Below are 27768 nucleotides of genomic sequence, written 5' to 3'. Positions count from 1 at the left end.
GCGTCTTTGATTTACAAACAATATATAGTTACAGCGAGAGCTTTTAAGTTGACGGTAGAGCCCGGTGAGTAAAAACAAACTCACCATCGACAACGAAAACGACCCAACCCCGCAGCATCAGAGATCTGAAAAAATGCAAAGATTAGGCAGTCGGAGCCCCGGGAGCAGCCGGGACCTCGCGGGGCCCAAGCCGGGGCCCACGAACGCGGGCAGAGAGGCTCCGGGAGCACGGGGCGCGGGTCGGCGGGGCGACCCCGCGGGTCCCCCAGCCCAGCGGCCTCGGGGCGGCTTCTCGGGCATCCCGGAGCCGGCGCCAAGTCAGGGGCAAACCCCAAAGCATCCACTTCGACGAAGGGAGGCAGCCGGCCCCGGGAGGAGTGTTTAGGGCGCGGGATCCCGAAGGTCGCACGGCCAGACCGTGGGCCGGGACAGGGAAGCGGAGGCGATCCCGCCGTGGAGCACCCCGCCAGGTGCGCGCCCCCTCCCCGGAGCGCGTGACCGCCCGGCCGCTGTCACCTTCCGGCCCCGCGGCGGCCCCGCCTCTTCTCCCGACTTCCTTTCCCGGGGCGCGCGGCTGGGCGGTGGCGGCGGCGGCGGCAGCGGTGGTGGCCTGCGTTCGCGGACCCGGAGCGGAGGACCGGCGGGGGCAGCCCTGCGAGTACGCGGCCTGCGCGCCACGCGGCGCGGCCTGGGCGCGGGGGTGGGGGACTCGCGGCCGGGGCTCGGGGCGGGGAGCCCTGAGGTTATCCCGGCTCCCGGGCGAACCTCATGCGGGTGCGGGCCGGGAGGGCTCGACAGCTTTCTCCTTCCAGGAAACCGAGGGAGGGTGGTACTGGGAGGCCGAGACTGGCAGTCACTTCCTGCGCCCACATGGCGAGGGGGTGGGGGGCGCCTGCTTTCCGTCCGGGAACGGAATCTGGGAGTGGTGGTGCGCGGGGGAGCGGGAGTTCCTCCCGGCCCTGGAGTGGCGTCCCTCGTGTTTCCGCAGCTGGGTTCCGGGGCTCCAGTGAGCGTCACAGCCGACCCGGGGCAAGCGCTCGGGGCTACTACGTTCCCGTCCCTCGCCTCTGCTGCCCCTCCCACCTCCTGTTAGGCTGGCACCGATCTGGTACCCACCCTGCAGCGATTATGGATGCTGACCCTTAAGGCCGGCGGTAAACCGGCGCGGTCCAGCGTCGCTCGGTGTCGAGAGGGTTTACAGCCTTCTCGGGATTTGGGCAACATCATCGGGATAATCATGGTTCCCAGTCTTAGGCACTGCCGCGCCGCCCCGCCCAGATACAGGGAAATTCCCGGCTTCCTTCAGCCCAGACGCCTAGGCTTGCTCAAGACTTCTTTCTCAGTTCTTGAGTTGCCCTCCTTCCTTGCCCTGTTTGGTCTCCCTTGAAAGCACCCCACCCCTTACTGGAAGTTTTAGGCCCCCTGTTGGAGGCCTGTTGGAGAACAGCTTGTGCCTGGCCCGGATTGAGTAGAGCCCCTGTTACTAAAACTTTGCCTTAGTCATAGGGCTCGACACTTGTCAGTTTCTCCTCATTTGATTCGGTACTCAGGGTTGATAACTTCTGTTTCAGCTGGGGAAAACAAGGGGAAAGAAAAGGGACGAATTAATCCGGTTAATATCAGAGCTGGGACAGCTCCCGTGGGATTTGACAGGCATGGATAATAATCCTATGTGATTTAGGATAAGTTCTCTTGCATGTCTGTAACATGGGATGTTACTACCTTTGCTAGAATGAGGCGTGAGTAAGATGATGTGTCTGACTTTCACAGTGTTTGAAATATATTAGGTGATCAATCAATGTTCTCCTTTCTCCCTCCCATTCTCTTGTGCTGGCTCTGTTTCATCAGGGAGAGAGAACAAGTTGTGGGGCAGGCGTTTGTACTAAGTGGAAAACAATCCTATGAGAAAGCAGTGACTAGGTGTAATATTTGGGAATGTGAAACTAGGCGGGAATCCAAACATCCGAAACAGTAACCTAATTTATTTTTTTCTTAAGGCCCGACACTGTCTGCGGTCCCATGATCCGTGATTTCTGATTGTAACTGAAATTGTCTAACTTTGCAGGCCCAAAGTTTAAATGTGGTTGCGTTGAACTGGAAAGCAGATTTGCCAAAATGCTTTTCTCAACTGTTGTTTTCCGTGTAGACCCAGCATGAGTGAAGCTCCCTGCAGGAAACGTGATGACTACCTGGAATGGCCTGAGTATTTCATGGCAGTGGCCTTCTTATCGGCACAGAGAAGCAAAGATCCAAATTCGCAGGTAAGTGAGTGTTCTGGGAGAATGTTTGGACCCTCACAGGCACAGAGATCCCTACAAATCGAACACATTATGAAAGGAAAAGACTCCACGGATGCCTGTCGCCTGAAAGGCAGAGGAAGTCTGTCTTCTGTGCTGCCTCCCTGTGTGCGTTCGTGTTTCACATTCCATCATTCACCGCCTCTTGTGCCCGCCCTGGGTTAGGGGGTGCTTCCTTGGGCTTATGGGAGCTGCCAGGGAAAGTGAGCAAGGAGGTAGAGAGAGTTCTTACCACACTGCCGGAAGCCGCATGCTCGCTTTGGAGCTCTGCAAGCTTGTGGTTTCATTTACTGCCCGTCCAGGGGCCGACGGGCCACTTGACCAGTGTTTGGACACGTTTCCCTGTAGGTTGGAGCCTGCATCGTGAACGCAGAGAACAAGATTGTCGGCATCGGGTATAATGGAATGCCAAATGGGTGCAGCGATGACGTGTTGCCTTGGAGAAGGACGGCAGAGAGAAAGCTGGATACCAAGTACCCTTACGGTAAGGCCTGCCTTGTGTTTCCTTCTGTTTGGTGCCATAGCCTTGGTGGTGCTCAGCTAAGATAGTTGGTCAGAAAGTATCATCTCTTTTCAGTCATCAGCAGCTGGACAGAAGAAGAATCCTGTTGAACCACCTCCGTTTCCTGCCCCCGACCCTTACGTTCCAAAGAGTCAGTGAATGGGGGCCTGTTAGTGGTCTGTACACGGCCTGGCCCTGAGGTCCGGGGATCTGTTGTCTGTGGCCGGCCTGGTATGTTTCGCTGGCAGCCCGCCAGGCTGGGCGACACCCGAGCGTGGATGGTGGGCTTCTGCAGAGGGCCACAGCCCCCGGGAGAGGTAGCTGAGGGATGTGCACGCTGGCCCTGCCCATGCTTTCTTGGCTGCTTGGAAGCAAAGCCACCTAACCAAGGTCTGGTGAAGGCTTTGCTCTGAGGAGAAGCAGGCTTCGTTCAGCCCCTCTGCCTGTGGAGGAAATCTCAAGCTCGTCTCTGGGAAGTAGGAAATGACTGTGAGCGGGGCATCAGGAAATGGATGATGCCGTCTCTTCGTCCTGTTCTGGGGGCTTTGTATTCCCAGGGTGGACCACAAGCCAGACGCGTGGAACCACACGGCCTGGCCAGCTCTGGTTTTCATCTTTCAATTAGGGAAGGGTGCTTCTTGTAATTTGTTGCATATCTGAGCCCCAAGGAGAACCACTTTCGAGACTGGGGGGGGGAGGGGGGGCGGGAACAGGCCACAGCCTCACTTGCTTTTCCTTTCATTCCCCGGACAACCAATGCTGTAAGAGAGGCGAATCGGGCTGCGAACGCTGGTTGCTGATTTTTCGTAATATGAGGACCTGTGTTTATGTCTGGAAGGGAACCCACCACCTCGGTTGGGAGGAAAGTAGACTCAGGCCATTCAAATGGGAAAGCTTGTGCCTGTAGGAAACCCGCGTCAAGGAATAATGTAAGACCTTTCTGCTTTGTTGATTTGTCCATAGTAGGCTGTCCTCTGGGGTTTTCTCATGAAGAATTCTAAGTCTACATTAGCCTCATTTATATATTTTTACGAATATTCCTGGACCTTAATCAACGTTAAATAAGCCCCCTGAGTTTCTTTTTAAATTGCTTCAGGGCAACTGTTCTGTTTTCCAAAGAAAAAGAAAGAATGTGACTGGAGGTGGGGAAGGGACAGAGGAATGAGGGTAGGGTGGGGGTGGGGGGCTGCAAAGCAGTCAGGGTTTTCCAGGAATGAAACACAGTTGAGTGATTCGGGGGATTTATAGTCAGTCTGTCCTTCTCACTCCAGCCCTGGAGGAGAGGAGGGTCCCGGACCCAGGAAGGTAGTAAACCTGTTTTCTCAGCCTTAGTTCTGTAGCTGAGTGGAGCTCTAGTGAAAAGATAAATGTGCTAACGTATTTGAGACACTTTTTGTTATTCTGATTTTGGTTCTGTAAGCTTTCGAGGGTAAGAGAGAAGGGAAGTGATCAGCTGTTTGTAGGTAACACGTGACGGTAATTTTTCAGAGTACAGTTCAACGTCCCACGTAAAAACCGCAAAACTGTGGGGCGCTGGGGTGGCTCAGTCGGTTAAGCGTCTGACTTCGGCTCAGGTCATGATCTCACAGTCTGTGGGTTCGAGCCCCGCGTCGGGTTCTGTGCTGACACCTCGGAGCCTGGAGCTGCTTTGGATGCTGTGTCTCCGTCTCTCTCTGCCCCTTCCCCGCTCACACTCTGTCTCTCATTCTCAAAAAAATGAATAAACAAAAACATTTAAAAAAACTGCAAAAGTGAAAAAGGTCTGTGTTCAAGGTCTGTGCTGAAACATGACAAGCACAGTGACTATGTCACCCGGTCCACACAGTGAAGCCTCGGTCCTCCTGCCGGATGGGGGAATTCTTTTTTAAATTTTTTTTTTTTTAACGTTTATTTATTTTTGAGAAACAGAGAGACAGAGCATGAACGGGGGAGGGTCAGAGAGAGAGGGAGACACAGAATCCGAAGCAGGCTCCAGGCTCTGAGCGGTCAGCACAGAGCCCGATGCAGGGCTCGAACCCACGGACCGCGAGATCATGACCTGAGCCGAAGTCGGACGCTTAACCGACTGAGCCACCCAGGCGCCCCAGAATGGGGGAATTCTTAGGTGTCAGTCTGTTGCAGGGAGGTGGCTTGTAGAAAGGTGGGTAGGCGTAGGGGTAGGCGGGTCCTGCTTGGTTCCTGAGCAGCTGCTTTCTCTCAGGACCTGTGCCTTCTTGAGTCCCTGTGACCGGCAGATTTGTGGCAGTGACCCAGAAGCCCAAAGCTTTGCCTATGTTTGCAGCCCCTCACTTCCCAGTGGTCAGAAACCTCTCAAGTAGCCGATTGTATTTGTTCTTAGATGCTCGCTGCCTTTTGTCTAACTTGGAGACAGTACCTTTCAGAGCTCCTTTCTAGAAGGAATGAAAAAAAAAATCTACATAGGGATTTGTCCAACTTCACTGATATTTTTTTTGTAATTTTTATTGAATAGTTGCTGAATTTCAGGGCGGAGATCGCCTGTCTGTCTGCATTATTTTTTTTTTACTATCCATATGATACCTCTAGGTTTTCAAAGCTCTTTGCCCTTGTTTCTCAATTATTCTTTGACACGTGGTTATGCGAGGATGTAGACAATTTCCTTTCACAAGAGTAGGCTTGTAATTTGATGTACCATAAAAGTCGTAGAAGGTATTAAATGGTTTTTAAAAGGCATTTAGTGTTACTACCATCATAATACACGGAAAGATGGGCTTTAAGTCTAAATAGTGATGGCTGGCTATGAACTGTATGCTCAGACTTGTTTTTTTTTCAAGAGGTTTCAGGCCTCAGAGAAATACATGTTTGGATAGCCTTGGATGTAACAGAAACGTTTGGTGATAATTGACCAAAACACAAGTTCCTTTTTTTTCCTTCCGTTTTAAGACTTCAATTAATTTTAAAATTAAGTGACAATGTCTGGAATTAGTCGGCTTAACCCTTTCTTTCCTCACCACTATTAATAGTGGCTGACCTGCTCTCTGAGAAAGATAGATTATGTGCTAATCCCTGTAAAGGAGCTTTAGAGATCATCCAGAGTTCTAGACCAGTGATTTCCTAATTCTTTTCAATATATGAGGACCCTCTTTTACATGTCAACAGAACTTCCAGGACCCCTGTATAATGCTAGTTAAACTATCCTTATCTTTCTTTGTTACCGAGGCATATTTGACGCATAACGTTATAGTAGAGTGCAGGTGCACGATACAATGATTTGTTGATAATTGTGTGCACGGCTGAGCAATTCCCACAATAAGTCCAGTTAACATCCATCGCCTTACGTCGTTACAAAAAATTTGTGTGTGCGATGAGAACTTTTAAGATCTTTCTAGCAACCTTCAAATATGAAGCACACTGTTACTGTAGTCACCATGCTATACATTACATTCTCCAGGGCTTACTTATTTTATATTTGGAAGTTTGTACCTTTTGACCACGCCCCCTTCACCTGTTTCATCCATTCCTACCTTTGGCAACCACCAATCTGTTCTCTGCATCGGTGAGCTTTTTTTTTTTTTTTTTTTTTTTTTTTTTTTTTAGGATTCCACACATAAGTGAGATCATTAACATCTTTTGGGTAAGAAAATCCACGGATAACAAAAGCTACTCGATACCAGTAACGCTTTGCCTTACTCTGTACTTTATTAAACAGCATTTGTGTGCGTTTGGAAAAAGCGTATGTGTGTGCTACATGTGATGTTTCTGCTGTCTGTGGAACATACTTGGACCCGTTGCAGAAGCTGGGGAGTGCTTCGGACGCCTGTGCCCACAGAGTCTAAGCCTAATGTCTTGTGTGGATCGGAAAAGAAAGGCCCAGAAATGTAAATCACCTCTGTAATGCCACACAGACAGGGAGACATCCTGAGGTCAATGCTCTTTGCTACCCAGCTGTCTCTTCTGTGGGGCCCAGGAATTCAGCTCTTCTGAAATGTTGCTTCGGTCAGAACACAGTGGATCACCCGTTCTCTCCTTTTCACTATGCACTTGAGTGCACGGAGGCTTAGGCGAGTAACTCCATGGAGGTCAGGAGCTCAGGTGGTGGTGGCCTGCGCTTAGCATGAGGCAGAAGGTACATGGTTTGCTTTAACATTTCTCCGAAGGGGAGCTTGGGTTGACCAAGAACGTATACAACTTAATTGTCCTTATTAATTCTGGAAGTTTAGAAGCCGTTAGTCTTGATTGACCCTTTGTGGAAGGAGGGAAGCGCAGAATGCTTGTAACAGAGAAGGACGGAGCATTTTCCGGGCTGTGTCTCCGGAGAGGCATTTTTAAGGGGCGTTTTTGTTCTTCCAGCCTCAGGATCAAAACGTCACGAAACTATTTGATTATAATGTAGTGTTAATATGGAAAATGAAGATTCCCCCTGCCACGGAAACTGCTTTTATCTCATTCTTTTCCTGAAAAATCCAAAAGGTAGTATGATGTCAGTAACATTAAGCGGCAGGAAGAAGTCGGCGTGAAAAGTGACACCTTTTCGCACGAGTGACAATTAAAAAAACCGGGAAGCAGCAGATTTATCTAATTTAACCATATAAAAAAGCTTTGGAAGATTTTTATTTTTAGGAGGGGGTGGTTGCTAAACCTAGGATGAAGTATTCAGCTGACATTTTTAGTTCCTTTCTCTTTGTGAAATTCATTAGAACCAAGCACGTTTGATCAAAATACTAATTTTATAAAATGGAGGTAAAATGACCCATGGTAATGCAGATAGCACACTTTCCTTGGGATTTCATAGTGGATTTTGACGACAGTTTACAGACCAGAGAGTTGGAGTGGAATCAACATCTTTCATCCTTGAGAGCCGTTGTTAAAAACTTCCCGTTTGGGGGGCGCCCGGGTGGCTCAGTTGGTTGAGTGTCGACTCCTGGTCTCGGCTCAGGTCGTGCTTTCATGGTTCGTGAGATTGAGCCCCACATCGGGCTCTGTGCTGACGGTGCAGAGCCTACTTGGGATTCTCTGTCTCTCTCTCTCTCTCCGCCCCTTCCCCGCTTGCTCCCTCTGGGGTTCCTCTCTCTCAAAATAAATAAATAAACAGTTCAAAGAAAAACCAGGCTTCCCATTTTCAATAGTAGTTCCAGTGCTCATCCAGCTCGCCTGTGTTTTACTGTTAGGTCGTTTCCTGTTGGTAAGGGATGTGCGGGTAAGATTGCCTCTCTGCCTGGCCGCCTCTTCTGTCCCAATCGATCGAGAAGCCAGAATCGCTCTCTCTGCCGCATCCCACTTGCTCATCATGGAGGCGACCATGGTTCCGATGTGCCCAGAGTGGGCGGTGGCCACAGTCGAGATGCATCAGGCAGAAATGGAGACGTGGGGCTCCTTCCAGGGTCCATTCATATTTCCGTAGGAAAACTCGGAAGAGGATATCGTGCTGGGGAGGAGTTAATTAAAGGCATTGTTCAGCATGGCAACTTTGATCGGTTTTGCCATTGCATGGTGGAGCTTCTTTAAATTTTATATTTAAATTTAGTCTTTACTTTTCAGACTTAGCATATTGTTAAGCATGCAGAGATGTCATTTCAGTGATTACTTAGCCATTTACCTTACCCCCTTGAACACTGACATTTTCCTGACTGCCACGCGTGTGATGTATTTCTTCGGCATCCAAAAGGTTAGTCCTGAGAAACTAATTTATCAAGAAGTTAGGCGGCTGATCCTTCTTAAGCTGTGACTTCCTCAAAACTTGTAAGAGCTTCTTCGTAATTAAGATCAAATTTGTTCCTTCAGCCGGCTGAAATTGAACGCCCTCCGGTTTTGTTAGGCAGATCCGTGGGTTTGATGAGTTGCTGTTTCCTTTCCTACAGAATTCTAATTTCACGTCGCGGCTTTCCACCGCCCCTCCCCTGCTCGGCCTTTTCGCAGCCGTGGCCCTGACCGTGGGCCCCGGGAGGACCTTTTGTAGCAAATAACGAATAGTCAACTGGAAACCTTTGAGCGACTGTACCCCAGAAAGAAATAAAGTAGATTATTTTTATGAATCAAGGGGCCAACTCAGGTTTCATTGTGTGATGCTTGAGACAAATCGTAGAAATATAACTGCCTATGTCGGAGGCTCCCCTGGAAATTAATCAGCTTGATGGAAGCATATTTCACGTTCAGGTGTAGCTGTTTATAAATGGTCTTAAGGATACATCATGATTTTGGGGGGTTAGTTTATTAGATTTTTATCTATGTATTTTTTTTTTAAAGTAATCTCTACGCCCAATGTGGGGCTCCCGCTCACGACCCCTAGATCGAGTTGTGTGCTCCACCAACTGAGCCAGCCGGGAGCCCATTTATCTGCGTGTTTTAATCTATAGATTCAGGACGAATTGTTTTTGAAGAGCTAGAGATTACTATTTCACTAGGAATATCTACAAAGCATGTATAGATAGGAACAGGTTAAGTCCTGAGAAGCATATGCAAGAAAAGCTAAAATGCTCATCTCTGGGCATCCAACCTTCTCATAAAAATACACGGCATTTGTCTTTCGTTTCACAAAGAACCAGTTTACCTCATGGAAATTTGTATTCAAACCTTAAATAATCCAAGGGTAGTGATTTCCAAGTTAACGAACGGGAAGTGGGCTGAAGTTTGATCTTTGTACCGTCTCTCAAAATAAACGGTTTGTTGGGAAATTTAATAGTACCAATAAAATTTCAGGGCCACCTTCAGTCTGTTTTAGATTTTTACGTATGTGAGCACATTAATTGAGTGCAAGTGGATATTCCTGGTTTTTGTTGTTTTTAATTTTCTTTTAATGTTTATTTATTTTTGAGAGAGCAACGAGCACGAATGGCGGGGTGGGGGGAGCCGAGAGAGAGGGAGACACAGAATCTGAAGCAGGCTGCAGGCTCTGAGCTGTCAGCACAGAGCCGGATGCGGGACTCAGACTCAGAAACTACAGGCTGACGTCAGATGCTCAACCGACTGAGCCACCCAGGCGCCCCCCCGCCCCCCCGCCGTTATTCCTCGTGATAAATATAACTTTTTCAAATTTTTTAATTCCGATAAGTCTTTGTCTAGAACTTTGGGCCACCACGCAGTGGGGTTCCAGGGGGGACCTGACAATGATGAGCTGCCTTAGTTTTTATTCTCTTGATCTGTTCTTTATCTGTTTTGCTGATTTGGGCTGATCTTCTCTGAAATCGGTCTGAATTACTAAGGTTTTATTTTATTTTGAATTTTTTTCATCAAGAATCTCTCTTTCCTACACCCTGTTGATACTGGTACCAAAATGGAATATGTGTAGGGGCGCCTGGGTGGCTCAGTTGGTTAAGCGTCTGACTGCATCTCAGGTCGAAGTCTCGCGACCTGCGAGTTCGAGCCCCACGTCAGGCTCCGTGCCCGTTGGTCGGGGCCTGTTTCGGATTCCGTGTCTGACTCTCTCCCATCCATTGCCTGTGCAAAGAAAGTAAGTAAAGGTTAAAAAAAAACTTTTTAATAAAAAAAAAAAAACAAAAACAAAAAAAAAAAAAAACAAAATGGAATATGTGTATATTGTTTGTCCTGGAAATATGCAGTGAAACCTGGTTCCTAGAGATTTTTTGCGGATATTCGTATCGCTTTTTACATTTACTTCATAGGACTTTTGTTTTATATTTAGATGAGATTATATATGTCTTTACAATTTTTTTTTAATGTTTATTTTTGAGAGAGAGAGACAGCGGAGGAGGGGCAGAGAGAGAGGGAGGCACAGAATCCGAAGCAGGCTCCAGGCTCCGAGCTGCCAGCACAGAGCCCGACGCGGGGCTCAAACCCATGAATGGTGAGATCATGACCTGAGCTGAAGTTGGATGCTTAACCGACTGAGCCACCCAGGCGCCCCAATTATATTTGTCTTTAATATACATGTTAGCTGAGAAAGTCCCCACAGTGCTTAAAGCAGCAGTTGTCAGATTCAAGGGGAAGGATCCTGGACAGGGCTTCTGGAACTTAGGTTCTAGGTGTGGTATGTTTATACCCAGTGATTGTGGGGATGTTACTATATTACTTGCTGTTTATTTCTCAGTATCTTTATGAAACAAATGATCACTGAGGACCCCTTCAGTGCTAGAATTCTAAGGAAAAATTCAACAATACAGCTTGGATCACATTGGATTGGAGTGCCGTTTCTCTGCTCACGGGGTCCCAGGGGGTTCTGAAGCCATACTGGGGGAAACCTGCAGATTTGTAAAACACTGCTGGTGGCCGTGACATGCAGAGAGTATACATCATGTGTGGGGACAAATTAATAAGGAGAGAAACAGGCTTTATTCACTCTCTCCCTCCAGCGATTGGAAATCTGCTCCAGTCCTAAGATGAATCGACATGGGACAAGACAGGACACACAAGCAGGAGGGGGCAGTCGAAGAGTATAGGTTATCCCACAAACCTGGAGATTCAAAGACATTGGATGAAGAAAGGTTGGAAGATAAGCAGTGAAGAAAAGGACCCCACATCGAAGTGCAGGAAAATAGATGAGGAGAGGAGGCAGGTACAGAACTGTATGAGAGAAGAGGTTAGTCTTAGACCAGATGGAAGGGAAGGACTTCAGAAGTCCTTCTGTGAGTCTGTGCGACCACGTTTACTGAAACGTGGGTGCTTGCCTGGCATCGGGAAATCCCGTGATAAATGCAGAGTCTTGGTGAGAGCGAGGCAGTGGAGACGGGAGGGCGCACACACTCTCCCCTCAGCTCGCGCTCTGGAGGGTCGTCCCGGCCACTTAGCGGAGGTGTGAATTTTGTCTCTGTGCTTCTACCAAATGATAGATGCCACAGTAAATTTAAAATATTGAATATGATAACTGAGCATGAATTTTTTAATTCTGCAATTAAAAGACTTTGTTCAGAATGCCATTAATTTTGGGTTTAGGTGGAAAAGGGAAGAAGAATCTCTCACTGTCCTTCTTCCTTATGCGAGCGAGTTACAACTTTCTAGGAACTGAAATAAATGCTAAGGAATCATCCATTCTTCTATTGGTTTGAGTTGTCTGTTGGTGACGGGGGAGTTCTCAAGTCACTTGTTTCCATCTTAAAAATCATGACTATGTTTTATTTATTTTTCTAAACATCTATTTTTGATAGAGAGTGCACGAGCAGGGAAGGGGCAGAAAGAGAGGCGGACAGAGGATCTGTGCTGACAGCAGCGAGCTCCATGTGGGGCTCGAACCCACAAACCGTGAGATCATGAACCTGAGGCGAAGTTGGACGCTCAGTCGACCGAGCCACCCAGGCGCCCAAAAGTCACGACTATATTTTATATCACAATACATTTTTCGGAGGACGTTGACCCGTGGCCCGGCATCCTCTCTGCACATTCCATGCCAGCACCCCGCGCTAGCAAATAAAAACGTTACCAGGTCTGTTTTCAAGGACTTGGCAGATTGACAGTGATGGAGGTAGACGTTAATGAAATAAACAGATGCTGTTGTTTATTCCTTTCTGAGGAAGTGACCTTTAGGCTGAGAGCTGAAGGATTCGATGGGTTCCCGGAGGTCAGGGTTGGCTGGTCAGTGTTTGGGGCTGGGAAGGACATTCGCTGCGAGAGGGCAGGAGGGCGCTTGGAACTTTCTGTGGGAGGGAAAGAATTTGGGCCACACGGAGTACAGAGGCGAGGTTGGGGGCCGGCAGGGGGCGGAGGTAAGGAGTTTGGACTTACAAGATGAAGCTGTTGTGGGGGGGACCTGTGGGTGGTCCGGGGGATAGGAGACGGAGAGGAATGGAGGCAGCATCGAGAGGGCTGGGTGACACGGGGCTCAGAGAGGGAGTCTGACTCCCCCGGGCAGTCCTAGCCTGAGTGCCTAGGTTTGGGGGAAGCTTTGGTCCCTGAAGTTTGAGGTGTCTGTGAGACCTCCCAGTAGAAGTGTCAGTTGGGGGGTGTGAGTGGGGACAGAGGTCTCGGTCTGAGACGTCAGTGTGGGCGTGTGTGGCATTCGGGTGACACTGTGCCATGGAAATGCGCGAGCGCACGTAGGGAGCATGTGCAGAGGCAGGACCCGGGGCTGGTCTCAGAACTGCAACACTACGAGGGTGGGTGGAGGAGGGGGGGAAGGAGCCTGCTCGCAGGGATCGCTCGGAGCCCCCCCGCTAAGGAGGAGGGAGCTGTGCCTTGAAGACTGACAAACGTCCTCGGGGGTCAGCGACACACAGGTCTTATTGGAGAGAGCAGTGCTGACGGAGTGGTGGGGATGGGAGGTGACAGCCCGTTGAAGGAAGAAAAGCAGGCGAGGAAAGCAGGACCCTGTATGGAGAGGGGGTTGGGATGGTTGTTAAGAAAGCAGGCTGTTTGGGACGCCTGCGTGGCTCAGTGGTCAGTTAAGCATCCGACTCTTGGTTTCAGCTCAGGGCATGATCTCACGGTTCGTGGGATCGAGCCCCGTGTCGGGCTCCGCTCTGTCAGCGCAGGATTCTCTCTCTCCATCTCTCTCTGCCCCTCCTTGCCTCTCTCTCTCTCACAATAAATAAATAAGAACATAAAAAAAAGACGTTAGAGTGGCAGCCGCATGGGAGATGGGGCCAAGAGAAGGGTTTCTACGAGGGGAGGGCCTGGGTCTTGTTAGTTCTTGCAGCGCGGACGTGGGCTGGTTCAGCAGAGAGAGATTGCGGGCACACTGATGAGCGATAGAAGAGGGACACCGAGCGGGGCAGCTCACAGAGGTCCGTGGGTGGCAGGTGACAGTGTGATCAGTCCCAGCTTGGACGCTGCGGGGAGAGGGAAAAGAATGCGGTGCGGAGCGCAGAGTAGGGAAAGTAGGGCAGGGTCTCCAGCTGGCGCCTCATCTCAGAAGCCTGAGTCGGGTCGGCCAAGCCCCATTTTCTGCACGCCGAAACAGCATCAGCGAGTTGCCTGAGGCGGGCCTTGTAGAGCTGGAATTAATGAGAACACACACATCCGGACTCCTATTCCAGTGCTCATTGCTCAGTCCCAGTTTACCCTCGGAAAGCCATTAATGCAAGAGGGAGGCTTTGGATCTTGGTGGCGCATATTTGCATCCCAAAGCTGTCAAGCAGCGATTAGCGTCCTGTCCCTATTCATGTTTCTTCAGTAGCTTTCAGGCCTCAAACGTGTATTTCGCGTGAACGGCAGGAAGGGAGCTGGCCTGGCTTACCCATCGATGGACTGCAGCATTTCCACATCCTCCTCCCTCTGACCCGATTGTGTGCCCTTAGCACATGGGGAAGCGATGTAATTAGAGTTCTGGGGGCTTTATTGTCAATAATGGAAACACCACAGTCAGAACTCTCTTTAGCCCTAAGCACTACCATTGGGGCTAAGTGGCTCCCCTGGGTGCCATGAGTCGCTGCCAGCAGCCTTGGCGAGAGGCAGCGAGGACGGAGGCAGGGGATGAGGATCAGAGTAGGAGAGACCGGGAGGGAGGAACGTCCGTTCTCCGTCTCCGAGCTGAGCAGCCCGGGGACGGAGAGGTTCTGTGCTGTGCTCTTCACGGACGTTCGTCCTTGTGATGCCGGGTCTTTTGCTGTCCATTTCACAGGCCGGGAGGCTGAGGCTCCACAAGAGGTGTAGGGACCTAGAACGAGCAGGTGGGGGAGGCAGCGTGTGAGGAGTGGCCGAGGGGACGTGCAGGGAGGAGGCAAGGGGACGGCAGAGGCGGCCCTCTGCCGATGGCTCCAAGAACCGGGTGCCTCGGGTCCAGCCCCAGGACATGTGCCGGCGGGGATGGGTGTGAACACGGCTCTAGGACCGGGACACCGGACGCCCGAGGACTTGGCCGCCTTCTAAGTGAGTGACTGACTTCCGTCTTCCCAGACCTGGCCAGAATTCCTTTCCTCTGGCCGAGACCTCCTCTGGGCACGGGCCTAGCAGAACAGACTCAGGACGTTTTCCAGGCTCGCGGTTGTCGCTGTTACCTGCCCTTTTCCCACCCTCAGACTTCACGCTGGAATAATGAACGTCTCTCTGCTCGAATCGTGTGTCCCTCAAAGCCAGAAGGTTGTGAGGCCCCGTTCCACTGCGCGGCGGGGGAGGGGGGGTGCAGGGGGCAGTGGTGTTTGCGTCTAAACACACGGAGTGGAACAGCTGGGGCGTGGTCAGGTGAGGCACGCGGGCTGTCACCTGTCACCCATCACCTGTCACCTCCGCTCCGGAAGACCCTCCTCCGGGCACCTGACGCCCACGCATCTTCATCACTGGGGACCAGCCAGGGTTGAGGCCGTCCGTCCTCAGGAAACAAGCCCAGTTCTGCCTCTGGGGCACATGGCTTCACTTGCAGCGCTCTTTTTAGTTCCCAAAGCTTTTCCCTGCCGCTCTCCTCACGTGGGTCTTGTTGTAACCCTGGGAGACAGGGAGGAGGCCACCGTTCCTCCTGTTTGTCCTTGAGCGACGCCGGGACTGGAACACCCGTGTAGGCCAGTCCCAGGGTTTAGACCCACTCTGTTCTGAAATGCCATTCGTAACCCAGCTACTTTTCCCCACGGAAGCACCGTTCCCCGCAGATTCAGTTCCCCGTCTAGCGACCAGCCCGCAGGTTTAACCCCTCGTTTCCCGGCCGTTCCCACCACTTGACCTCTTTGGTGCGCCTTCCCTGGCGCCTGCAGCCTTTTGCTGGGCGCTCGGGTATGTGTCTTGGGTGTCCCCCGCCAGGCCGGGCCTGAGCTCCGCCGGGGCCGGGGCCGGGTGCCCTGCCCTGTGGGTGCCCTGCCCGCGACCAGAACTCATCGCGACACGCATACACCACATGGCTTCAGTTTAAAACTGTTTCCTCCCGGTACAAAGGGAGGCTCCGTCGGCTGGGGTGGCTGCGTTCTGGCTGAGAGGCTGAAGAGCGAGCTGGGCTTCGGAACTCGCCAGAAAGTGGCAGATGGAAGGCTGTGGGCCAGCGGTGGGTGGGCCTGGGTGGTTGGGGCTGGCTTCAGGCACTGATGAACTGGCTTCTAACTCGCTTCTCCCTCTTTCTCACCCCACCTCTGCCCCCAGTCCGTCGGACACTCTCGTACTGAGTCCGGTCGCTACTTTTCAGGTGTGGAAACTTGACGGAGGGGAGATAAGGTAGAGAGTTGACCTTGCCTGGGCACGAAATCCTCGGGATGCTCGCTTTGGATCTCGGGGTAGCCGTAATAGTGAGCATTTGATAACGTTCGGGGGCGATATTGTAGGGGTGGTGGTGGGTTGGGGGGGTGCTTAAATGTAGAGGCTACTCTGTTGTTGAATTATTGATGTGAAGGATGGGTCCTTTGGAGGCTGGCAGTGATGTATGAGGCCCTGTCAGGGTATCTTTCAATAATTAAGAAATAAGTAGTTGAAATTCCATTTTAGCTCCAGAAGCCCCAGTTCCCTAAATGGATCTGTTAGAGGAGGGTGTACATGCCACACCCCTCGGTGGACTTTTCAAAGCTGTGGGGCTTCAAGCACAGGGAAGAGGGCGCCTGAGCCCCGACAGAGAGATGTGCCGGGGTTCAGTGACTCTGATAGCTATAGGACCCCTGAAATAAAAACACTTAGACCGTCATTTCAAGAAAGGATTTCAAGAAAAATTTTTTTTTAATGTTTACTCATTCCTGAGAGAGAGACAGAGCATGAGTCGGGGAGGCGCAGAGAGAGAGGGAGACACAGAATCCGAAGCAGGCTCCAGGCTCCGAGCTGTCCACATAGAGCCCGACGCGGGGCTCGAACCCACGAACGGTGAAATGACCGAAGTCGGACGCTTAACCGACCGGGCCACCTGGGTGCCCCAAGAAATAACGACAGCTTCATCATCAGGATGGAAATGGAATATCTTGTAAAAATTAACATTGAGTTATTTTTTAAAACGCATAGGTCAGCTTTGAACTCGGGTGCCCCATTTCATGTCAATGATTTTTTTTTTTTTTTTGATGTTTATCATTTAATTTTGAGAGCGTGCTAGCCGGGGAGGTGCAGAGAACGGGGGACAGAGGATCCGAAGCGGGCCCTGCGTTGACAGCAGCTAGCCCGATGTGGGGCTCAAACTCACGAACTGCAAGATCATGACCTGAGCCAAGGTCGGACGCTCAGCCCCAGTGCCCCTATGTCAATTATTAATTGCAGGGTGAAGCCTGCCACCTTTTCAGCCTGGAAGGCCACGTGCAGACGCGTCTTGGCACTTGAGTCCTGACCCTGTGTCCTGGCAGTGAGCGAACTGCCCCATGCTCGTCGTGTGGGTGGCCGCCTCGCCCGAGCGCCCTCCCAGTCGGGGCGGAGGCGGACCTGCCCCCCACCCCGCTCCCCAGAGACTTTCTGAGGCTCGTGCAGGGCATGCTGGAGAGCGTCAGCGGAAGGCACCGCGGGGACCTGCCGAGGGGCAGCAGGTGTTCCCGGTGTGAACCTCCGACCCGCCCCTACTGGAGCCCACGTTCTAGGTCAGCCTTGCCAGAGTGCCCCTCAGGCCCGACCAAGTCATCTGCTTCAACCTGGACCACTGACAACGAGGAGTTTTAACCAACCTGGAGACTTTCTTCAGCAGGAAGAGAACCTTGGTTTTCCCGACTCCCACCGCTGTCCAGCCCAGCGTTTCCCCTCACACCCTGGTAGCCCACGGAGAGCAGCTGAGGCCAGGGCCACGCTAGTGCTGCTAAACTGTTTGTGCAGCAGTTAGCCTTTGGTTAGTGTTATTTGTGGGTTTTTTTTTTTTTTTTTTTTTTAACATTTTTTATTTATTTTTGGGACAGAGAGAGACAGAGCATGAACGGGGGAGGGGCAGAGAGAGAGGGAGACACAGAATCGGAAACAGGCTCCAGGCTCCGAGCCATCGGCCCAGAGCCTGACGCGGGGCTCGAACTCACGGACCGTGAGATCGTGACCTGGCTGAAGTCGGACGCTTAACCGACTGCGCCACCCAGGCGCCCCTGTGGGTTTTTTTTTTAAACTTATTTAAGTAACCTTAATAATACTGCCATCTAAAACAGATATTGTCTTAGTCTCACATGAGATGAAAGTCAAGTCTATAAAATGGTGAGTCTCTCACATCGAGCCAGGATGGAATATATCCTGTTAATTTGTCAAACTTCTAGAGAACCGCCTACATGAGACAGTGAGGATTAATCAAGCCCTAGGAAGAGGGAATTTGAAAAATACAGTTTTCTAATTATACAGTCTCTTCTCAGTGGTCCAAGGTTAATGCAGTTCTGAATTCTGACAGTTAGTAATAGAAAAGAAAAAAAAAAAAAAGACCACAGCATATGAATTGTCTTATAATTACCTGAAATAGAGGTTCTCTTTCTGGCAATCAAGAACTTTATAAGCATTAATCTGATATTTTCCAGCAGTTGATTCTTTTCCTTTTCAACAATGTTGAGAATAATTGAAAGGTTGTGTGTCATCCTCTGTGCTTATCAAATGTACTTGGAGATTTCTTCTGCTTATAACTGAGTCGGAGATGAGTAATTCTAGGTAGATAGTTGGAAAATTTGTCCTTTTTTTTTTTTTTTTTTTTTTTTGGACAATTGAGCTATAATACCTCCTAGGGCCTGTGTATGTTTGGGATACTTGGTCCTATTCCTGCTATAAGTATAAAAACTACGTTCATCTCAAGGTCACGAACAGAACCTCTCCCGGTTGGTTGGTTTTTGCTCTTACCTCTCTGCAGCTCTTGACGTAGTTATTCCCGGGCAACACAATAAAAATGCTGGCACTGGGAAAAGATCGATTTATTCTTTCATTTATTGCTGTCAGATATCTGTGGAGTGTTTTATCATAGTGAGAAGAGTTACGGAGAAGCCTCAGAACACCTGAGGCAAAGGCCCGAGAGAAGGTGGGTTGGAAATGCAGATCCTAGGGTATTACCGATAGATCCGCCCTCTGAGAATCTACAAATGCATGGATTCTTAGTGACCACAGGAAAAAAAAATCCAAGAGCAGGACCGGACCTTGGGAAAGGCCCCAAAAGACAAGAGAAAGAAAAGGACCTACAGAAACATAAGAGACTCCACAGGGCCTGGTGCGCACCCGAGAGGGTTTCGAGTAGAGAGCTGGCCGTAAGCATGGGCCTGGCGAGCAGGCCCATCCGGAGATGGCAACCGGAGGGAGACTGCATTTTGGTGAAGATAAGGCCGTCCAGGGGCGTATGTGGGAGCTGGCTCTTCCCCACCTCATCTGAGCGCTCTATCTTCCCAACTGTCTGTCTGTCGGGAGCTTGAAATTGGCCACGTGGGAGTATTCACACCCCCGAAATCAGCAGATTCTATAAATCAGGGCCTTTCCTCCTCCCACCTCCCCCCCCCCCCCCACCCCGCCAATGATTGTAAATGTTACTAACATATTACAGAGGTCAACAGGTTTCCATAGTTACATACTTTTTACATGGCAACCCAGCACACATAGCTCACACCTGAAATACACACACACACACACACACACACACACACACACACACACCTGAAACAGTTTTTGGGAACAGCACTTAACCTCTGTCATGTGGACACATTCAGATCTCTTCTGCTTTCAAACATTTCACTAAAAAGAGGGATGAAAAAGCTGTTTGTAATTCAGTAAACTTATTTCTTGACCTACAGTTTGAAAAGGATTGACTTAGTGAAAACTCGAGCTTATGTTCATTACTGGGTGAAGAGATGATTATTTTATTTGTTATTATTTATTTTGAAAGAGAGTGCACACGAGAGCAGGGGAAGGGCAGAGAAGGGGGGGAACAGGGGATCCGAAGCGGGCTCTGTGCTGATAGCAGAGAGCACGATGTGGGTCTTGAACTCACAAACCACGAGATCATGACCTGAGCCGCAGTCGGATGCCTGACCGACTGAGCCACCCAGCCACCCCAAGAGATGATAATTTTAAAAATGAATTAGCCTAGCGCTTGTAGACAGGACAGTTTCATCGAAAGGAAAATGCTGAGAAGATGGCTCGGTCAGAGTGGAGACCGAGGCCACGGTTGTAACGGAGAGACGCGGCGTGGGGACGAGGCCGTTGGGCCTCAGGAGCGGGGCCTCGTGATTTGCCATCGAGAGCCTGTCTTGGAGAAGAACCAGCTGTTCTAGTGGATGGAAGGAGGAAACTGGACACGAGCAAACGGCTAAAAATTAGATTACCTGGTGTTGCAAAACTCGCTTTTATTTAGTTCCTCGGCAGTTCACTTTCTCAGCGTCGCTTCCTTCTGCCAGCCAAAGGCACGCACATGCCTCGGTGAGGGTCACACAGCTTCAAGGGGCAGCTGGGCCTTGACCCTGGTGCTGACTGCAAAGCTCCCGCTTCCTCCACCCCTGCCTGGGAGGTGGAGAGTAGAGGGAAGGTTCTCAGCCTGCAGTCAGGCTGGCCAGAGCCCTGGGGCCAGCCCTTCACAGGCCAGCCTGCTCTTTGTGGCCCGAGGCAGATTTGGGGGTCACCTGGCATTTGGTGGTGAAAGGAGTTCTCAGACCCCACTCTGACCGGCCTACCGTAAATGAATCCGACGGACAGTCACGTGAGTCTGCCCGTTCCTCAGTGAGGACGCGGTGGGGGCCCGAGGCCTGACCAGATGGTGCCTTGTCGATGGGTCAGTCTTGCAGGGAAACGCAGGGCGCTTTTGGACGGGAGGCCAAGCGTCAGAGCCGCAGAGGTCGTGTGGAGCGCGGACCTCAGAGGCCAGTGCCAGGCCAGAAACGTCTCAGACCTCAGGATCAGACAGACAGACAGACAGACAGACGTGAGGAGTTTGCAAATCACCGGGCAGGGTTGGGCTGGGGTTTCCCTCCTCAGCCTGGGAACTGGTGTTCATCTGATAGGTTTGGCGGGCCAGGGGTTCTGGGGGGAAGGCTGGAGGGGGCATTTGTCAGGACCGAAGTTGAGGGGGCACAGGGATGAGCGAGAGAAGTCAAGTGTGGATGGAACACTGGAGCTTTGCGTTCGTCTCGTCCAGTTTTGGATCCGCGGGTTTGGGGACTTGGAATGGTCCCTTTTGGAGGGCCTCCTGAGTGTCGTAGTGCCCAGTAGAACTCACATCTCTCCAACAAACAAGATTTTGTAGCTGAGAGAAAGGAAGTCTGTTTGTGACCCCGTGTATTCTTTCTGTAGACCACCCTTTATACGGGGATGTCGGATGCCGCCCCCGAGAACCTGTTTCTATGGTAATTTTCATTAATGAATCCAGACGACACAATGTTAAATTTTGTCCCCAAACTGCCTCAGATGAATTAGAGGAAGACAGTTGGAGTGACTGTGACCATTTTTAGAGATTCCAACGAAAGCAATAGAACAGTGTTTCCTAACAGACTCGGAAACTCTGTAGTTCTGAATATTAATACCAACACCATCAAAAAATATTTATTAGATGGGAAAGCATAGTTTTGATATTTGAATTTAAGAGGACTTCCTGCATTTCCCAATGTCACCGTCAATAATTGGAATCTGCATTTCCTCCTTTATTCACTCAATAAATATTTAACACCCATTATGTTCATGGCACCACATTGGACTCTGGGGGAGTTGCAAAGAACCTAGAAGACTGGTCTCTGCCCTCGAGGGGGAAATAAAAGAAACAATTACATCTAATTGTTTTTTACAGGGAGCCGTTGTTAATCCCAGCCTGGGAACAACCCCGTCACCAGGGATGTAAATGGGGGCCAAAAGGGGCCTCTCTGAGGCCAGTGTCCTCACAGCCACTGAGCCTGGGAGCCTTTCTTTTCTCTCTCGTGGCATCTCGGGGATGGTGGCCCAGGTCCCTCTGTGGCCGGCGGGGATTATTCTCCAATGGGCTGTGATCTGATTAAGCGCAGTTTATTTATTTATTTATTTTTTTAGAATTTCTTACAATGCCTGGCAACTGTTCATTTCCACACGTATGACCAAGACCCCCTCAGTCGTGGCATTCAGAGACTAAAAGGAGCCCTCCCAATGCTTCCTGAGAGGGCCCCAGGACAGGGGCACAGGCGGGCATCGCAATTCTACCGGTACCTGAAAAGCGGGCGGCCCCGGGGCGGAAGGTGGGCCAGGGGCTTTATCCTGGCTGAGCCAGAATAATTAATATGGCTGAGCCATATTAATACCGATTCAGGGACCGAGTGTGTCACAGCTAATATGGACAAGAGCCACGAGCTTAGGCTGCTCTTCATTTAAAGCTTCAGTACTCCCAGAAGAGGGTGTTAAATGTAGAAGGTTGGTGGGTTGGAGAAGGTGGGGGGTCCCCCTGGAGGCCCCCATATTTATAATTCTGGCAGTTTTGTATGATTTGGACCACGGCCAGATTGTCGTTAATTTGTTCAACAGACATTTATTTTACCGCTTGTGTGCTTAGTGTGTGTTAAGTCCCCTTGGAGTTACCGGAGGATTCTGCAACGCAGTGTTTCTGAAACGTGTCTGCACATGAGAATCATGCGGGCGATTCTCTTAGAAATCCACATCCCAGGCAGGCCACACCCCAGACAAGTGCAGACGAGTTTGCAGATTATGATACAGTTTGAGCGATGCACCCAGAAACTTGAATAACGACAGAAGAGTGCAAAGCGGCCACCTCACTGAGCGGGCAGGGGATTCTAAACAGAATCAGGGCTGGGAGTAGTGCTCCCTTGAGGAGAGGGCACCTTGAAGCTTAGGAGGTGGGAGCACCTGGCCAACGGCTGGGGAAGATGGGTGGGCTTCCAGGTGTGGGAGAGGAGAGGCGGTGCTCCTTTCTCCCTTGAACTCAGGCCCATGTGGGGATCGCTGTTTGGGGATCGCTGCCGGAACGGGCCAGTGTGGCAAGAACTTGACGTTTCATTAAGTGGATGAATGTTTCCTTCTAAACGAAAAGCCGCCGGTTGTCTGCCGGCATTTTTCTTGTGTGTATGTGGGCCGAGATCCATGGGGGGAAGCAGATCCCGCGGGATAGAAATACTCAGCTTCACTTCCTGGTTCTCTTGCTCTTAAAATCGCGCCCTGCCCTCGTAACGGCCACCGCGAATATCCTTGCATGTGAGTAGCAACGCACAAATGAGCCGTTTTATGTGTGCAGTTCCATACCCCAGGGTCTTGTGGAGCCATGAGCTGTTGCCGTGCGTAGGGTGGGTGGAGATACTTGACCTTGGCCCCTCCTGGCCGCGCCAGGTGCTTACAGACCCAGGGCTGCAGCCTCCCCTGAACGGTTTTACTGCTAAAAGCCAACCTGTTAGACCACGCGGCCCTCATTTGGTATTCTCAGTACTTTCCGTTTCTAATCACTTTTTTAAAAATCGAGTCTGTTCCATGTGTCTTCTTCAGCGGGGCGAGTGGAATGCTTCGGCAGCGTTGGTACGTTCCTCGTGAGTTATGCTGTTTTTCTTTTCTTTCTCTTTCGAACCCGCAGTGTGCCACGCCGAGCTGAATGCCATCATGAACAAAAACTCGGCCGACGTGAAAGGCTGTACTATGTACGTTGCCTTGTTTCCCTGTAATGAATGTGCTAAGCTCATCATCCAGGCAGGTAGGAGCTGGGCCGGTTCCATTTGTCACATTTGCATTGCTGCCCGCTCATCGGCGGCTCATTGCAAAAGTGCTTGGTCTTAAATTGTTATTGTTTGGATCGAAAGTAATTGCACTATCAACTTTGCAAGGTATTTCCTGTGTTTTGGTTTTGAACGGTGCCAGGTCTTCTAAGACTAATTGTATCCTCTGCGATTCTTAGCATGTTTTTAATTTAGTTTGCAACTTGAACTGCAAGCTGCTAAAAAAACCACACCGGCGTTGCATATAATTACCGTCAATTTACTGTTCTCTGACATATTGTGCATAGATTAGGGGGAGGGAGAGGAATGAACTTCTGTCAGAAGCAAGGTCAGCTGGGAGGCTGCATATGCAATTTTAATTTGTATTAATATATGGTAGATGTTTTAGGACCTAAACGTATCTTCGCATATAAATGTCATAAGACTCGAACGGTACTACTTGAAGTTTTCCTTACGCTACAGTTACCATAAATCTACACCATTGTATTCTGAATAGTTCACCTTTTTCATACTGTCACATCTAAGATTCAGCCACACTTTATCTCCATAAAGCTCTCAGCTTGAGATTTAAAGACTTACCGTGTTAGCCAGATGTGTGGTTTAAAGGGGCTGTTCATCATGAGCCCGGGGGTCTCTGAGGAGAAGAGGTCTGGTGATATCAGACTCAGAGGCCGTCCTCTGTTAAAGAACGTCGTGGAGTTTTCCTCCGCCAGCGTGTACCCAGCTTCCTGTGGTCCCTTCAGGGGCTGGAGGAGGAGCGGGGTGGTTGTATCAGGTGCCCTCCCGTTAGCCCTGCCCTGCGGGACAGGAAAAGAAAACAAATCTGCTGTCCATGGAGCTGGCTGGAATTGGTCTGCAGAACCATTCTGGGAACCATGATGGCACTTGCCTCTGATTTTCGCCAACATGTCCACTCCCCTGCATCAGCCTCTTGAGCTGACAGAAGTTGTCTTGCGACTAAAGAGTATTTGCCCGCAGTAAAGAAACTTTGTTAATCGGATCAAGGCTCGACTACCTGACATGTGTTTACTTTGCATGTGTTAAAAAAAAAAAAAAATCTATAAAGACTGGAGGGCAGGTTAAAGGTAACATCGTCTGCCGTATTGGAAAGTGGCCGATAACGTATTTCAGTAACTGGACACTGTGTATAAGCACACTGGGAAAAGGTGATTAATCATAGACACGACAGGGCTCGGTATATGTCTGTGTTCTGTTGCCGTATCTATTTGTGCATATACTAATGGGGCTTCTTTCGGTGTCAAAGGTATCAAAGAAGTTATTTTCATATCTGATAAGTACCACGATAGCGATGAGACCACAGCCGCGAGGCTCCTGTTTGATATGGCTGGGGTGGCCTTCAGGTAAGCAGAAGGGCTTGGGGTAAAGGTCGTCGAAGGCCTACTGAAGAAACATTTGACCTCGTTGATGTTTCATTTCTACTTGTGATGCCTGACTTCCACACTTGGAAGCCTCGTTTTACGTGTGATGGGCCAAGGATCTCAACGTTATTTTAGGGGTAGATTTTTTTTTTTTTTTTAATGTTTATTTATTTTTGAGACAGAGAGAGACAGAGCATGAACGGGGGAGGGGCAGAGAGAGAGGGAGACACAGAATCGGAAGCAGGCTCCAGGCTCTGAGCCATCAGCCCAGAGCCCGACGCGGGGCTCGAACTCACGGACTGCGAGATCGTGACCTGAGCTGAAGTCGGATGCCCAACCGACTGAGCCGCCCAGGCGCCCCTAGGGGTAGATTTTTAAGAGCAGTGACAGAAGTATCTAAAGATGATCTGAGGAATGATCTTGCCCTTAAATATTAGTAGCTTTCTGGGGTTTGGACTAAAATTATTCTAGTAGGGAGAAAATTTAAACTCCACAAGTTTTACCATATTAACGTTAAACTTCTATAAAGTTTGCAAATGTAACAACTCCGGCATTGAAAATTTAGGATGCAAGTAACCCACTAGGTTGAAACACCACGTAAAAATGCTTTTTACAACAACATTTTAAATGGAGATTTGAAGTTATTTCGACCTTTATGCTTATCTTTGCTAGGCAAAGATTGGGAGGTATGTTTACTTGCAGGGAAGTTCTACCACCTTCGATTCATGGTAAGAAACTTCGTTTGAGACTGAAAGCTCTCAAAGCAATTCCTTTGCAGTATTTGTGGTCAGCAGTGGGGTGCTGTAATTAGTAACATATTTCTGTTCATCACTAGGGATAGAGGTTAGATGTGACAGATCTCTTGAGTTGCTTTGCCTTATGAGACTTTACATGCAGATTGTTTGCATAATATTGATAATTAGATATTCACTGTTTACTGGTTTTTAAAAGAATACAGTCAGTCCGCAAATATTGTCCTGTTAACTGTTTTAAGAAGGTACATCAATGAGTAAAAATATATAGCAGGTTTATTTTACTTCTGCATCTTTAAAATGTGACTTTAAAAATTACTCCATACTAAAGCTGGCTGGGTTTTTTGCTGTGTACAAGAGGCAAAGGAAAATTTGCTCTTTTTTTTTTTTTTTTTTTTTTTTTTGCTTTTGAGCGATTCCAGGTTGGCTGCAGAAATTTCCTAGGAAGGAAGATAAATCTGGTGGGAAAACTAGTGATCGTGTGTCATGTTGTGCAGCTAACTTGTTAGAAATCCTTTGACTCCCTGATAATTCATGAACTCAGCTGGCTGGAGAACACACAGACCGAGCCACCCCATGTGTTCCTTTTTTTGTCTTAGTCTTTTCTGGTTCGTGTCCCTCTCAGTAGGGTGCACTATAATTGGCTCCTATAGAGAGAAGATACCAAGTGAATCCCGGGAAATTTTTTCCTCCCCACAGAAAATGTAGGTTAAGCCAAAGTAAACAAATTGCTTTAAACTACTCACTGGATAATATCTCTATATATTTTGTTTCTTATGTTTAGGAAATTCACACCAAAGTGCAGCAAGATTGTCATTGACTTTGATTCAATTAACAGCAGACCGAGCCAGAAGCTTCAGTGAGTTACATCTCATTAAATCTCCAAAAGATTGGGATTATCCTCTCCTAAGAAGCTGCTAATGCCTTTCATCTTGAAGTTACACATAACTTTTTAATGGTCAGTACAGCAAAAGTAGACATCTAAAGAATATAAAGCCTCAAATCTTCCTGTCTCTCTTGTCACGTGGAATCTGCATCTGTTTAAACTATTGATTTAGGGTTTAAAGTAAAGAAGCCTGTAGATGGCCTGTCGCACAGGGCAGGAGTGGCCTCCCACTCCGTGTCCTGGTTTGCTTAGGATGCTGGTGGCTCCCCTGCATTTCACAGCTGGTCCTCGCTGCTACAGGTGCTGGAAGGACAAATAAATAATTGTTGTCGTGTTCCTGGCAGGATGATCAGACACACTGACTTGAACATCTGGCCCCAATGAAGCAGAACATGTAGTGCCCTTGGAAAAAAAAAAAAGACAAAAATAGGACCCACATGAGGGTAGCTAATGAGGAAGATTTGCTTCAGGGAGTTGAAACCCCCTCCACCTACCCAAAAACCCTAGGCAGGATAGCATATCTGTCCTGAGAAATGATGAGCACTCCTGAGCGGGGACACTTCCTCCGCTTCTGCTGTCCTGCAGCCCACAGTGTAATGGCACATTCTTCTTGGGGGAGGTGGGGACCCCTGTTCTTGGTTCTTAATTTCAGTGTGCTCATCACGCAGAACTCTTACATTAGCTTCTCTGAACAATGAGTTGTTCCTGGAGGAGACAGCCTGTCTCCCCTCTTCGCCCCCGAGTCCGCGCCTGCTGGGGCATCAGGGTTGCGGGGACCGAGGTGGTGCGCGCACCAGCTTCCTCCATCGTGTGGGAAGAGTCGCTGCGCCTCCACGTGCCAACACGGTTCATGGCCAAGGCTGCTCTCCAACCGGGGAATAAATGAATTCCCACCCTGTAAGTGAGATGGGAGGAAATCCAGCCTGCCTCCAGTCGGTTTATAGTCCAGATCTGCTGGTAATGGGAGCTCCTCTGTGCTCCTGGCTCCTGGCCGCGGAGCCTCCAGCAGCACACCTCCCCAGTGTCTTCCCAGACTCGGGGGCGTGGCTGGCCTTGGGGGCGTGGCTGGCCTTGGGGGCGTGGCTGTGCGCCTTGTCTTTACGCTCCTTTAGATTTTATTAAACACACTTGGTAGCTTTGTTGAGAAAAATGGGTTCTTTATCCTGGAGATTATTACCGTTTTCAAGCGCTCTTGTGTTCTCATGAGTTTTTGTTTTGTCTCTGAAGTTTTGTACTCTGTATTCCAGGACGTCTTTGTAACTTGGCTCCTTACCAATATTATTAAAATCTTATTAAAATCCACCACACTGAAGTATGTTCGTTTTTATAGTGTAATAGTGTTCTTAGCTCTCCGTTTCTGTCATTTCTGTGTTGTCTGTGAAACACACGGCATATGTTTTCATGCTCGGAGAGCAGTTGGAGGTAAGGGTGCTGTCCCCAGGGTGGATGGGCGACCCTTCCTTATGGACCAAGTTGAAGGTGTTAAGAAAGGCTCACTTATCTATCTCTGTGCCCTTGTCTCACGCAGGCCATCCGATGGGCCCCAAGCTTCCCCCTCCCGTGACACCTGTTTCCCACTCTCCTTCTCCTGCTGTCTTCTTCACCTTATTCTCTAAATC

General features: G+C 49.6%; 1 protein-coding gene across 2 annotated transcripts; it reads left to right on the top strand.

The window, feature by feature from the left end:
- The first annotated feature begins 516 nt into the window (after window positions 1–516).
- On the top strand, window positions 517–27451 carry DCTD (dCMP deaminase). Of its 2 annotated transcripts, XM_058719939.1 has the most exons (6): window positions 518–658; window positions 2147–2261; window positions 2646–2781; window positions 22994–23110; window positions 24397–24493; window positions 26048–27451. In XM_058719939.1, exons 2-6 carry the CDS (start codon window positions 2154–2156, stop codon window positions 26124–26126), a joined length of 537 nt encoding a protein of 178 aa, XP_058575922.1. In that variant the 5' UTR covers window positions 518–658; window positions 2147–2153; the 3' UTR covers window positions 26127–27451. The 2 variants fall into 2 exon arrangements, with proteins under 2 accessions (XP_058575923.1, XP_058575922.1); XM_058719940.1 differs by lacking the exon at window positions 24397–24493 and having other exon boundaries at window positions 517–658.
- The last annotated feature ends 317 nt before the right edge of the window (window positions 27452–27768 follow it).

The sequence above is a fragment of the Neofelis nebulosa genome, chromosome 3 (assembly GCF_028018385.1).
Source record: "Neofelis nebulosa isolate mNeoNeb1 chromosome 3, mNeoNeb1.pri, whole genome shotgun sequence".
Taxonomy (NCBI): Eukaryota; Metazoa; Chordata; class Mammalia; order Carnivora; family Felidae; genus Neofelis; species Neofelis nebulosa.
This window is presented reverse-complemented; position numbering and strand designations above follow the sequence as displayed.